The sequence below is a fragment of the Hyposmocoma kahamanoa genome, unplaced genomic scaffold, assembly GCF_003589595.1.
Source record: "Hyposmocoma kahamanoa isolate Upper Pololo Valley unplaced genomic scaffold, ASM358959v1 81, whole genome shotgun sequence".
NCBI classification, from domain to species: Eukaryota; Metazoa; Arthropoda; class Insecta; order Lepidoptera; family Cosmopterigidae; genus Hyposmocoma; species Hyposmocoma kahamanoa.
Window position 1 is genome coordinate 2,350,693 of NW_020654080.1, and position 14,257 is coordinate 2,364,949.

Sequence of the window (14,257 nt, forward strand, 5' to 3'; positions counted from 1 at the left end):
CTATTGCAATAAAACGGCAATTTCATACTTTAACCCCTAATACTAAGAATTCTTACTACTAAGGCTGCTTGGCGGCAGAAATATTAAGGCGGCAGTACTGTTTTAAAATGGATTTTATAAATTAGTAATACCATAATAAAGTATGTTTGATCTAAAAATAATATTATCAGAGAGGAAAAACGTTTTGCAATAAAACACTTTGAACTGGGCAGTATGGTCTTAACATCATTGCACTCAAACAGAAAAGTACTTATATAATTAAAACAAAATAAAACAAAACAACTCCATATATAAAATCAACCTGTCCACACTTGTCCGATTGCGTCCCAACTCGCCCTACAAGACATTAACTATCGCATCCTTGCGCAATTTTCTTGTCTCATTCAGTATTGAACCACAGAGTAAATTAATTTACAGCAAACCAACTCCGACATTTACGTTAAACGGTATACGGTTTGCGAAAAATCAAACAAAAAATAAGGAGTGCATAGATGTTAACTAGTAGTTACTGATAGTAAAGAGTCGGTCCAGGGCAGGACTGCCACCTTACATATTTCTGCCACCAAACAGGTAATGTGAGCATTGATGCATTCCAGCTTTAAAGGGTAAGGGTACTCATCAAATTATAGGCACATGAAACTTGTCAACTAATGTCCCAGGTCGACAGGCGCAGTGGCAGTGTCCCTAAGATTTTGGCAATTTGAAGCTCTTTGTAGCACTGCTACTGTTATGGGTAGAAATGTCGCTTAACATCAGGCGCACGACTTGTTCGTTCCCATACTTGGTATCATAATAAACTAGAAGAATATGAATACGTGGATCAAGTCCACGTCAAACATGACACTTAATATTTAAATTAAATTCTAAGTTACGTTTGATATTCTATTGACATAACCTTTGATGAAATTCTTTCAAACTATCAATTAATTATAAATTAACAAAAGGTAGTGTATACTTATTGTAATGATTTAAATGAAGCAAAAATTAAAACAGTTAGTAGATTTGTTTCAAAGGATGATAACTTGTTTCACGCTAGACGGTGGCCAACATTTTATCTTATTTGGCTACTTTTACAACATGGATTTAAACATGATTAATAAGATGCCAATTAAAAGCTTCAAATATATGAAAATAAGAAAATAAAATTACAATAACACAAAATAAAACTGTCATCTTTGAGAACACAACAATCATCTTATCAGTCACTTGACAAGAAGTTATTAGTCATAATAGTTTCCATGTTCTTAACACTGTTACAGAAAAGATCTATGCGATCATCTTCATTGAGTTGCTTAAATAATGTTAATGATCTTGGTAGATGACTGTTAATTCTAAAATTAGTACGACTAAATGGTACTTGGAGCAAATTATTTTTACGAAATTTCCTAACTGGAACTTTGGATATAACATTACTGAAGAGCTCGGGAGAGTCAATCTTATTCTGTGCAATATTCAGCAAAAAAAACAGACATCAGCCGCTAGCAAAGCAGAGCAGCAATTTTTTCACAAGTAACAGCGTTTTCTAGTATTTTGCAGATAAGTTTTCAGCTCGAGTTTCATGACTTGAATTGTAACAGAATGACTTCGAGAACATTTAAATAGTTATTTGTCACAGGTGTATTTGCAAATTGAGAACTTAAGAAGAGTGAGGCTTAAGTAATCTACGAACGACATTACTCGACAACTTATTTATGGTTAAAGCATGAAACACACCGAGAGCTGTTGCGGGTCGGGCGCGCGTTGGGTCTAAACCAAAACTATTAGTTAGTATTAGTGTTTTTTAAGTGCAGGATTTGCGGTGTATTACTACATTTTATTTGAGATGTTTTTGTTGGTAGTACGGAGGGTATTTTTATTTTTATTTAGCAATGCAGAATAATAATTTTTATTTATAAAAACTTGTATTTAAACAGAATGCTTTTCTAATTTGCGAAACCAAAAAGTTTTGCGGTAGGAGGAGCGCATCGCGTGAGCGGCTAAATGGACGACAACACACCCGACCCGCGCCCGATCCGCTCCCGCTCTCTGTGTGTTTCACGCTTACATAGAGAGTTATAAAATTTCAAATGAATATAATTTGTTTCAGTTATAATACATTCGTATTATTCTCATAATTTTCATACAGTATAATCACAATTGGCATATCAAGGGTACAAATTCTTTCTCGCGTTGTTCGTTTACTGCAACTTACTACTCTGTACTTTAAATTGCCTACGCGCATAAATCAGCCAAGATTACTCCATTTGGTAATTGCATCTCCGGTTTACATACTGTAAACTTAAACACTACAGTTATACTTAAACCATAAATATGTTACTTTTAATTGAATACTTTCAACTTAAATTTAAGTTGAAAAAAAATATTATTCGCGTTATGACGAATTTATTCACATATGTCCGTTTTGTTTTGCGTATCAGTTAAATTATGTTCTGTGCCTTTTTTTGTTGCTTATATAATTGGTTTATTGTTAAATATTATTTATTACTTACCCGCTCATGTTACGTATTACGTCGGAGAAGTTGAGTTAAAAAAAATTGTTAAGACGTCGATAAGAACATTGGAACAAGGAGGTTTGTTGAGAAAAACATATTTTATTATTTCGTAATATTGAAATCATGATAAAGACTTCATTAATGACTTTGAAAGTTGATGGTATGTGGGGAAATACAAAGTTTATGGATACCTTTCGATTGATAGGCTCAATTGACATTGCTGCAGAACATTATAACATTTTTATTAAAAAAAACGACCTAAAAAGTGGAATTACATCTATTTGCCAAGTTTTATGAAATGGGTTACCGGAAAGTGCGCGAAACCTGATCCATTCCCCAGTTTGCCACCCTTAGAGGTGGAATATTTTCTTCAAATTTAAATGGGACCAACAAAACAAGAGTCATTAAAATCGGTTCTCAAATCGCTTTAGTTATCGCGTAACATGCACGCAAAAAAAATTATATAATTTTTTTAAATTTATTTAAATTTTATTGAATAAGGACGACAATAAGGTGTAATTACACAATAAATAATTGAATATCACGGCGGTTTAACATTTTGACATTCTATAAAAAAAATAATTACAGTTAATAGCGACATCTCTAGTCAGGGCTGGTAGCTTTAAAGGTATCTAACTGTGTGAAATACTTTCATAGTTTTCTCATAGATGGCGCTACGGCTAAAAAGTCTTTGAAAACCAAATTCAAAGATCCGACAACAAGCACATAGAAAAACTCGTGAGGTCCGCTGGTTCGTTCCGTGGCTTAGTGTTGGTATAGCGTATGGCACGGTTTGGTCGGAGACGTCAATTCGAATCCGGATTTTTTTTCTACTACTCATACATATAATAATTAACGCTGTGCCGAAGATAACTATGACTGAAACTGGAAAATTTTATATCAGGATAATTTCTCATGTAATCGTAAAATAAACTACTCAAGTTAACTACCATAAACCTTTTAGTTGCATCCCAATTAAGATACATGGATTGTGATAGTCTAAATTCCACTGACCGCTCTGTAACAATGTTGTTTTGCCCTACATTATAATTCTATATATTATAGGATGTTTAAGTTTAGAGTTAAATAAAATTGAAAGCTTTTCAACACATAAACTTGACGAATAATAATAATAATGTGCCAGACCATCAAACCAATTCTCTGGTCTCGCACTTGGAACTTTCCTGTATCAGAGCAATGGATTTTACTCTAAACCTCTTCCAAGAATACCCGAACCAGAACCAATTTAGAAAAAAATTGGCCTATTGAGAATCGAACCCGGACTTCCGCATCCAGCGCTCATCATGTAAACTACTAGACCATCGGGGTCATCGTTCAGAATCAGTCAACAGTAATATTAAGAATAAGACGTAGCCCTGTAGGATAAAATAAATAAAACTACTTCTGTAATAGACCTTGCAGTTACCCAACACATATAACATACAGAAGATAGTAACTGAAAAAAACAGTAAATATGCAGCACTCAAAGAAGAAGTGACTAGAATTTGGCGACAAGTAAAGGTATATGTTGTCCCTATTGTCCTTTCCACAACAGGCGTTATCCCACATCATCTTCGGCATAACCTGAAAGAAATCCTCTACGATATCTTACCAAAATATGTAATTTTAAATATATGCCGAAACGTCTGAAACTTTATGCAGATAGTAGAAGATGAAATAGGTTCTAATAACAACACACCCTCAACATGGATACACATCATAATGTTTTTAGTAAAATTGGATCCATAAATGTAGTTAAAACTAGCCAACAGGCTGCAAAAGGAACAATAATATATATACTCCGGACTACTACACCGGTTACCTGACCTCAAACAAGAGAAGTCCCTGTATCATGAGAACCAGGGCAAGAGAATTCGCTTTGGGGCATTAACAAGAACATACAGAGAATTCAAATAATAAATACCTGATAAATAATTCTGGATGCGGTGAAATTTGCAACTAGAAGCCAGTATTAAATAGATTGCTTGTAAATTATAAGAATAACGTCCCAAATCAACACATGTACTACCTAATTTCAGAGCAGATCATTTCCAAATTGCGTATATTTGTTTATTGCAGACAAACCAACGTTTTGGACCCATTTATACGTTCCATGTTCACGGTTGACTAAGAAACCTCCAATCACCATCTTTGTTAGTCAAATACACGTGATTTAAATGTGAAAATATTGTTTAATTTCCGAAGTGTAACAATCGAGAAAACTTAAAAACTCGATATGAACCAAAAATGTTTCCTAAATTTATTCTACCTGCAATAGATCTCGGGACTTCCTGTAGTAGTCGCATAACAGCTAGACCACCCATGTTTTAATATATTTATAATGTAATTTTTTAAGCTTTAAAATACATCCTGTATTTACAGTTTCTTAGAGCTGCGCCTATAATATTTCGCATAACAAAAGTGAATCAAGTCACGTACGCAACGAGCCTCGCAATTAGAGGGTATCAGTTTATGATCCGCACCCATACTGTAACAAACGAAAAGGAATTTATAGTCTATCTGTTCTATACACTTTCATAATAAATAATAACAAAATGATAAAGTTACATAGTCTAGAAAGTTTAACACAGATAGAAAAGACTTATAACAACAACACTAAATCAAGTTCAAATGCCGATTGTATACTAGATAAAAATTCGTGACTCAGTAGTGATCGTATATTTCGTTTTGGGAGAATCAATGAAGGCGTGCTCAACAGGAAACATTACTCTTTTTCATGCAGTTGTTCAAATGGTTTACCTGTGATAGCCCGTTAGAGAACGATTGTTTCTCAATTGCGAGCTCGACTATTATGAATCCATGTGGCGACATGCACCTATGACTTTAATTTGTTAATTAAGTGCATTTGTGAATGTTTGCTAGCAATACCTCTTGCTAACGGTTATGGGAAACTACGAGATTAAAACCTGCTGGTCGTAGGATCTTTACTACCATTATTTTAAAGGATTTCCATACACATCCCACTGATGTGTAATGTAGTAACGATGACAGTAATCACGATATACATAGTTAACCGTCTCAACCACCATCAATAACAAAAACAAAGAATAGGAAATGAAATTGGGCCTGGTCAGTCAATCGTGACCATGGCACCTGTAAAGGGAAAATTAAATCCGGAAAAATAGTTTCGTTTCCTATGTGTAACAATCGCGAAAACCTAAAATCTCGATAAAAACAAACAATTCAATATAAATAACAATCACAAAGCAAAATCACAATTCTACATATAAATGTACATATTTTATTCGGTTTGTACTAGACAAGGATGGAGATTACAAGAATATGCAAGAAAGTTTCGCTTCTTCCTTCTTAATGCCAACAAATAAGAAGTGTAATTATCTGCATTCATTTTTGTTGTCCCATAAGAACAACACGGGTGTTTTCAAGATAATATTGATTTAGATACCTTCTAGGCAAGCACGTTTCATTCTGGCCTTACATCATTACTAGTAATAAAAAAAACATTGAAACTAAACTTAGGAAATTCTTTGGAAACAATTAAAATGCCTAACCTGTATTGGACAAGCAGATTTGACTAATTATTTAAGATTAATGTCGCTAACAGAACGTGAATTAACTAACATCACACCAACCAAACGAAATGAATATGTCCGTTTGCCAGAACAAGGTATTGCGAGAACGAGCGATATGTTCTCTTGAATTTAGTAAAGGACAAGAATTCAAGGCTTCTTCAGCCAGTGCAGCTTTGTGAATTTTGTTATTGACATCCTAGTTACCTGAAGGCCATAGAAACTCTTCGCTAAGTAACTTTCAGTTCGCTTTGTTGAAGTTTGACAACTACTTCCGCCAGAGAAGAAGCTTAACTGTTCAAAAGGGAATCGTTGTCAGCCTCATGTTTTCTCAGGGCCCCGTCCTCGGCCTTCTATTTATTCTTTTCATGTATATTAAACGTATTTACTTCACTTTCGCTTTTAATACCATGTAAATATATTTAATAAACGTGACCCCAGTCAGGTTATTCTATAAACCTGACTGAGTATTTACATATCTACATAACTTGAGTAACTCCGAATATGATGTCCCACGTAAGAATTTAGTAGGAATTCGCATATACACCCATAAGGAAGAAGATATCTGAAATTTCTATCTCTAAGGTCAGTGACTCATATATGAAATTACTATCTAACTTGAGTATTTTAGCTAGGCTTGCTCATACAATCTCATAGATCTGTTGGAACTAAAACTGGGACATCTTATTGTTTAAAGTTAGGTGTGGGTGTGAGATCCTTTTGTTTGCAAAACTGTATATGGTAATTTTATGGACTGTTTCCATGATTCGACAGCACGTAGAACTAATTTTGGATATGTTTGTACTTTTACGCCAACTGTGCTTTTTATAATATGTAAAAATAAAGTATGTATCTATACTGATGTTTCTTTCGATATGTAATGGGCCTTAAAAAAATTGTCCCAAACCAAAATAAACGTTGATATGAATAATAAGCACTTTAAAATAATTTTGAGCTTTATAATTGTTACCCACTGGGACACCAGCGGAGGTATTTATAAAAAGTGACCACCAGACACCTCTTTTAGCTCGTAAAACGTGATCTTTATCATCCAAACATCGCTTAGATTACCTTCATTACCATCTTCAAATTGAAAATATCAAAAAGTTTAGTTACAACGAAAGCAAAGAAATTATGTGACTTAAAATGCAAATTGCGAAAGGAAAATATTGTTATAATCTCGAATAATGGGACGTGTCGTTATTTACTTCTGAAAGCCGGAATACGGTGGAACTGTAGCACAATCACATATTTTACGCTTTTGTACGAGTTTAATTGAGCAAGAAGAGACCTGAGACGGCACAGCGGGATAACTTCCAAATTTATTTAAAAAGAACTCCGCCAAAAGTCCCCATTACTTACGTCAAGAGCCAACAGAGCACACGAGACTACTACTGCAATATTAAGTGTGAGATACAACCTCATTCGCGTTGACCCAGATTTTAATAAGCCGAATGCTCTTTATGATGACTTTTTGAAAAATGTAATTTTTAATACTTAGCATGGAACGAAGCAAACCGAACGGACACACAGACGATTCAGTTTAACTGTATCGCGTATAAATTGCTATTTCTTATGCCTTGCCGACGGAAGTCTGTCGATATTTTACACTAAATTAATGCAGGCGCGGTCCGAGATCGGGGCCGTCGGTTTTTGCCCAAAACACCCTTTTATAATTTTCGTTCATTAAACTTGCAATTTTCTTTTGTTCCAGTCTTTCTTCGGACGGACGTACAACAATTTATCTTCGATATCGGAATGCAAGAATAACGGAGAATGTGTCATCAATAAGAAGAATAGAACGGCTTGCAAAGCGTGTCGCCTACGGAAATGTCTTCTGGTTGGAATGTCAAAATCAGGATCGAGATATGGACGACGATCGAATTGGTTCAAAATACATTGCCTCTTACAAGAGCAACAGCAACAACAAATTCAGCACATACACTCCAATAAGTCTCCTCCTAGGTTCAATACTTCAATCAATCCCAATTTTCTACCAGCAAATTTACTCCCTGCAGCTGCATTAGCAGAATATTATAAGTCCTCAGAAAAGAGCCCATTTACCGATGATGTGACGCGACAAAGCGTATCACCATCCGACTCTGGTGCATCATCAGCTGATCCTGAAGACGATAATAGTTCCCGAAGTACAAGTGGTCTTAGCATCTTCAGACCTGCATCATCCCCATGCAGCGAAAAGGATGTTCGATTACAAGCAATTAGGAATCAAACCAAGGACGTGAAAAAACGGAAACCTTCAACGTTACCACCTTCGCCATTTACTGTTTCTGCACCTCCAAGCTTTTCTCCTAGAAGTGGAAGTTTTCTAACTCCTGTACAGAACCTCCGGTCACTTCCACCTGGCATTTCTTGGCCAAATCGCAATGGAGGTGACCTTCTTCTCCATTCTCCAGTGGTAGCTGGTGTGGCCATTGAACAAGACCAGCCAATAGACCTGTCAATCAAATCTACCGCTGTATTATTCCGAAGTCCAAAGAACGAGGAAATCAGTGACTCAGAACCGGAGCTTAGCATCGATTTGAGTGCAGATCATAAAGATATTATGAAAAATCCTTTAGATTTGTCTTTGGTCCCGAAAAGAACTGAAGAAGTACCCATGACTGGATGAGATATAGTTTAAAAAGAACTTGATTCTTTACCATTAATGGAAGAGTCAGTGAAACTATGCTCTCTTTAAATTCAAACACACAATATTTTCAATAAAAACCATTTCAAACTACAATAGTGACAATTAGGACCTTGTACAAGCCGACAAGGGGATTTATCCTTGACAAGTTGCATGGAATTTCAAAGAAGTAATTTGATTTTACTGAATACACGAAAAATTTAAGTATTTTGAAATCACTCATTAACATTATAACGATAATATTATATTAACAGCTATAGCGTATGTTAACCGTGAGTCAAAGCAGCCATGTATTTTGTTCTCTATTTATATGTAAATAAGTTTCATATTTTAAAATACTTTGCCATACAGTATTTAAGTGTACATTCCTTTCTTCTTGATTACCTGAATCTTTCTACCGTTAGTATTTTTTTAATTTACGTTATAGTTAGTTATAGCTTATACCTTATGTTTAATTAAAATGACTGAGGCGTTGTCGAATTTTTCTTTTTCAGCGGTCTTTTGAAATTTTGTCATAATATATCATTTTTTTGTGACAAACAATAGTAATCATTTTGTGTTCCCAAGGTTCATGTTGGCTATACGGGTCAAATGGCCCGTGAATTGTAACATAAAATAAAAGGGATACATTTAAATTTATTATTATTGATATTAATTATAAGTAACGAAAGTAATGTGATTGATTTCTCTCTACAATTTAATTTTTGGCCTTGATTGGGACCCAAGGGCTTCTTCTTTACCCATCCATGTAGTAGAATAGTATCTAGTGTAGTAAAAATTAATTTTTCGTGCCAGTTTGTAGGTTTATGCCAGTGAATTTTACCAATTAGTTAAGTTAAATAATGGGATCTAAGGCCAGTGGAAATGAAGCTCAAAATTTTGTACAGATTAGTAAAAATTTTGTATCATATTTAATATTTTTTTTTAATAATTTCTAGTAAAACAAAATTCGTGTAAGTATTTATTTCGTTAGTTTTAGGCCAGTTTGTATTGAGTCATTCCTTAATTAAGTAGTTACTAGATAATTGTATTTTTTTTATTATTTATAATCTGTAGCGTATTTTTGAGTTATGACAGCTCTTGTGTGTTATTTTGTTATTTGTTTCGTTTGTTAGATATTTTAAATACAATTTAAACATTCCATAAAAATGCTCTATGTAGTAATCGAAGTCCATTTTTTTATTTTCGTACATATTTCTAAACACGTAGGTGCCATTTTAGAACTTTTGTTGTTTAATACAAATGAAAGCAGGCTTACTTCTCGCGCCCTCAGTAATAAAGTGACACATTTTGATTTTTGGTAAAATGCGAAAAAAACACAGTTTTTCATATCATAAAGAATTCGTCATATATGACACCAGCGGCGTGGCATATGATTGGTGTCAAGTACACGTTATTTTTCTTAAATATATTTTATCGAGTACTTATTTTTTGACTATAGTTACACATTGGTAATGAAATAATTTTTTTCGGACCTAAATCTCATCCATTTCTTTAAGGTGGTTTGCATTAATATTAGACATAACTGGTGGATGATTTTATCATCTCAGTTAGCTGTGAATATGGGACATGGAAAGAGCCCGGTTTGTGGAGAGCTCTGGGACTTACATCGTGATTATAAATATGACACAGTTTTTTTGGGTCCACAAACGCGTAAACGCTTTATGGGTTACGTAGGAGATTTTAAACGGAATCCCAAGTATATTCTAAAGAGATTTTATTGGATTATATCAAACATCACTCGTTTACAATGCAACGCAATGGTGACGGGGAGAGTATAGTGTTACTAGAGTGTAAAACGTTGGAGTTACGTATTATGTGTGAGAAAAAAAGAATTTAATTGTAAATAAATATAAAGTGGGCTGAGAGAATTATAATGGCGGAGCCAGTTTATTGGAAGCAACAAATATTGGCAATTTTTAATCAGAGAAAATAGTTACACTTCTAATTATTATTTTTCGCATTTAGTCACTTTATGGTTGAGAGTGCATTTATTTTAACAAAGATCTTACTTGTTATGGCAAATTAAGTTATGGCAGCCTTAAAAAATTTTACTTATACATATTAACGAAATATTTCTGAAAGAGTAAGCCTGACTGACTTAGTTATCTTCTGTAAAATTGTTGTTATCTGTGTGATACGATTTTTTTTAACTACATGTTTACATTTTTTTACGTTTATAAAGATAAATCTTAATATATTTTTGAGAGAAAAATAAATGAGTGCCTTTATAAAATTTGTGGTTTTTAATTTTTTTTTTACAATTTGTAAACGTAGTTTTAAATATTGTGACAGTGACTGCCTTCGTGGCCGAACGGTTGACCACGCAGAGGTCCCGTATTCGATTCCCGGGCCAGAAGAAATATTTGTATGGCCTACATTTATTTCTCGCGTGAGTTTTAGTGTAATAAATAATATATGTAATTGTCTTTGTGTGCATCCATGGCACCCGCGAAACAAGAGAAGCAAGAGAATTAAACATATTGGACACAGCCCTTTCGAACGAGAAGAAAAAAGTAATAATGTTATCAAGCGAAAAGCAAGAAGAATGAGTAGAAATAGAGGTACAATGTCTAAAGATATAAACAATATGACAGTTAGGTAATATTAGATTTAAACGGTTTATGTTCTCAGCTTCTACTTCGCTTGTATTGGAAGGACTACCTCGGTGACTTTCAGGGAGTTTTTTTTTAACAACTCATGCGCGTGATGGTAAGCTACACGCCTGTCTATAACAGTTACAGTGCCACTCAGAGCTTTAAATTACAAAGATCTGAGAAGCACTACCACTGCGCCCGTCACCCTGAGACATAAGTTGACAAGTCCTATGTGCCTGTAATTTTACACTTCCCCTTCAAAACCGGAACACAGTAAAATATTTCTGCCGCCAAGCAATAATGTCAGCATTACTGTGTTCCGGTTTTGAAGGGTAAGGGTGCTGGTGAAATTACAGGCACATGGGACTTGTCAAGTTCAGGTCTTTGCGATTTAAAGCACTGCAACTATCATTAGGCGCATAACTTGTTCGTCTCGTCATATGACATTATAAAAAAACCTTGAGACATAAGTTAATTAGAGGAAGTTGAGTTGAAAAGACTGTACAAATTAGAAACACTCGGACCCACTTTGGATATCGCTTGTGCACTAAGTCCGAGTATATAACCAGAAATAGAGACGAAATGTCATTTAATTTGTTTGAAAACTATTCTGGCATATCATTACTGTGACAACTGCGCTCCGATTGGCTAGCCCGAGTTCGAAACAATTGACGGGTGTCGTCAAATTGTTTCACTTCAAAACAATCGGTTTAACTTGAGCTTTGCTATAATGGACGAAAATTGCAAATTACATATTTAATTACCGATGAAATGTGATTCCGTTTGTTTCGAAATTAGATGTTTTGCTGTTTTTCCTACACCACAGAATAGAACAGCACGGTATTGTTAGAGATATTATCTTTATTACAATAAATACAGGATATTTTTGGAATATACGGAGACGTACACACAGTTCAGTAGTTGGCCTGTCTATATTTCAGTGCAAATGAGAGTTGATATTTATAAGAACTGTATCGCTAACGTGTTACCAGGAACATATGGCCCTTATTTCTGGTTATATACTCGATGATGAAGTCCAATTCGAACCCGAGAAAATACAAATATCGCTAGTGCACCTAGAGATAAAATGAGCCCTGTGACATTTCGGCCGTCATTTCTCGGATTCGGAACTAGGGGTCTACTTTCGATTTCCGTCCGACATCCGTCCGAAACAATTACTGCCAAATAAGCAATATTTGACCAAATGAAAAGACGCGTGATGCGAATGAAGCTTCATACTGGATACTTGTCTTTTAATTTTGTCGAATGTCCGCTCACGCGATGCGCTCATCCTACCGCAAAATGGCGGCTATTTGGTTTTGCAAATTAGAAAAGGATTCAGTTTAAATACAAGTTTTTATAAATAAAAATTATTATTCTGCATTGCTAAATAAATACCCTCCGTACTACAACAAAAACATCTCAAATAAAATGCAGTAACACACCGCAAATCCTGCACTTAAAAAGCACTAATTAAATTTTTGGTGTACTTGGGTAAATATGATAATATTCCGTTTGAGTGGTTCTAACGTTTACCATGAAATTACTCCTTAAAGTATAGTTTATAAACATTTATATTCAGGGTAAACTTAAAAAAAGGCTACTTACGGTATGTTTTCAATAAATAAACACCGAAATCACCAGCCCAAACAATAACACACACTATTGTCGTGACGTATTTTTAAAGTTGTTTATTTTTTTTAAATGACAGACTCAGGCAGTAAAAACTTTATGGTTTACTAGAGTAGTTACCGAAATAGCAATTAGTATCAGTTCTTTTACCTGTTATAACTTCGATATCCGATAAATCGGCATAAAATCATCGCCGGCACCTCTAGGTGTGGTATGCGTCTACGGCTGCAAGTATTGCGTGAGCGGATATTACGTTTTTGACAGTAATTGTTTCGGATGGAGACAGAGAGTACACCCCCTGATACGAATCGGACGAAACGCTCAAACTGCGCAAACGCTCTAAGTATTTTAATAACTGATTCAAAATATCATTAGCGCTTTTCAGAATCTTTCAACGCCATCTAGTGTAGAGTACATGTCGGACGACATCGGACGTTGTGCGCTAACGTTCTAACCCTTCAAAATAGGAACATAATAATACTCACATTACCGTTTGGACTTAGAATAATAACGCATAGAAACCTAGTCCGCACACGCTAAGTGAGGCAAATTGAAGCGCGCCAAAAGGGCCTACACGAGCGGGCGGGCCTTCAGTGCTCAAGGTCAACTTGCACCGTGAACAGCTCAAGAATTTTAGCCAAAAATAACGAAATGTGCGGTAAATGAGTGTAAAAATACGTCAGACAAACTTAAAATAGATACTAACATCACATTCCACAAGGAAGTAACGCGTTTCAACTTGTATTTTTATATAAATATTCACTAAAACCGAAAATTAACCTACTACTAAAACTAGCCTACATGAATTTGATTTTTGCCTCACTTGTGACAGTTCGTTTGATATGAAACTATCATTCTATACGTTATTATTCTAAGCGTTTGGAGGCAGAAATAGGAAAGGTAAGTAAGGCTTCTCTGAACATTTTTTTTACAAAGAGGTCTACTGCTACTAAATATGGTATACTACTGCATAAATAGACAACGGAAAATAAAATTCCAACTAGTCCTAATTGGAAAATCAAATAGTGACCTGATTTCAATACCCAGTCATAATTAATACCACATTATGCACCGTATTTCCAATGAAATGGAAGCTATTGTTTAGACAGTGGAGTTTTGTAAACTACTGTGAACTACTGTCTCATACTAATGAGATGAGTTTGTTTAGGATAATAACATGTGATATGAATACAGATGCGGCGTAATGATGGATCAATATTTGTCGGTTGATATTTTAACTTCCTGTGACACCGAAGTACCTTTGCCGTGAGATTATAACGTTGAGGCCACCAGAGGACCGATTGGTCGAGTCCTCCTATCCGCTCACGCGATACATGC

At 34.9% G+C, this 14,257-nt stretch overlaps 1 protein-coding gene across 1 annotated transcript in view; it reads left to right on the top strand.

The window, feature by feature from the left end:
- LOC113234124 (protein embryonic gonad-like) overlaps nt 1–10,464 on the top strand; it is a 120,083-nt gene extending 109,619 nt beyond the window's left edge. Inside the window, exon 2 of the mRNA XM_026469385.1 lies at nt 7,758–10,464. Coding sequence (XP_026325170.1) covers nt 7,758–8,672 — 915 coding nt within the window. The 3' untranslated portion in view covers nt 8,673–10,464. The remainder of the gene's footprint in view (nt 1–7,757) is intronic.
- The last annotated feature ends 3,793 nt before the right edge of the window (nt 10,465–14,257 follow it).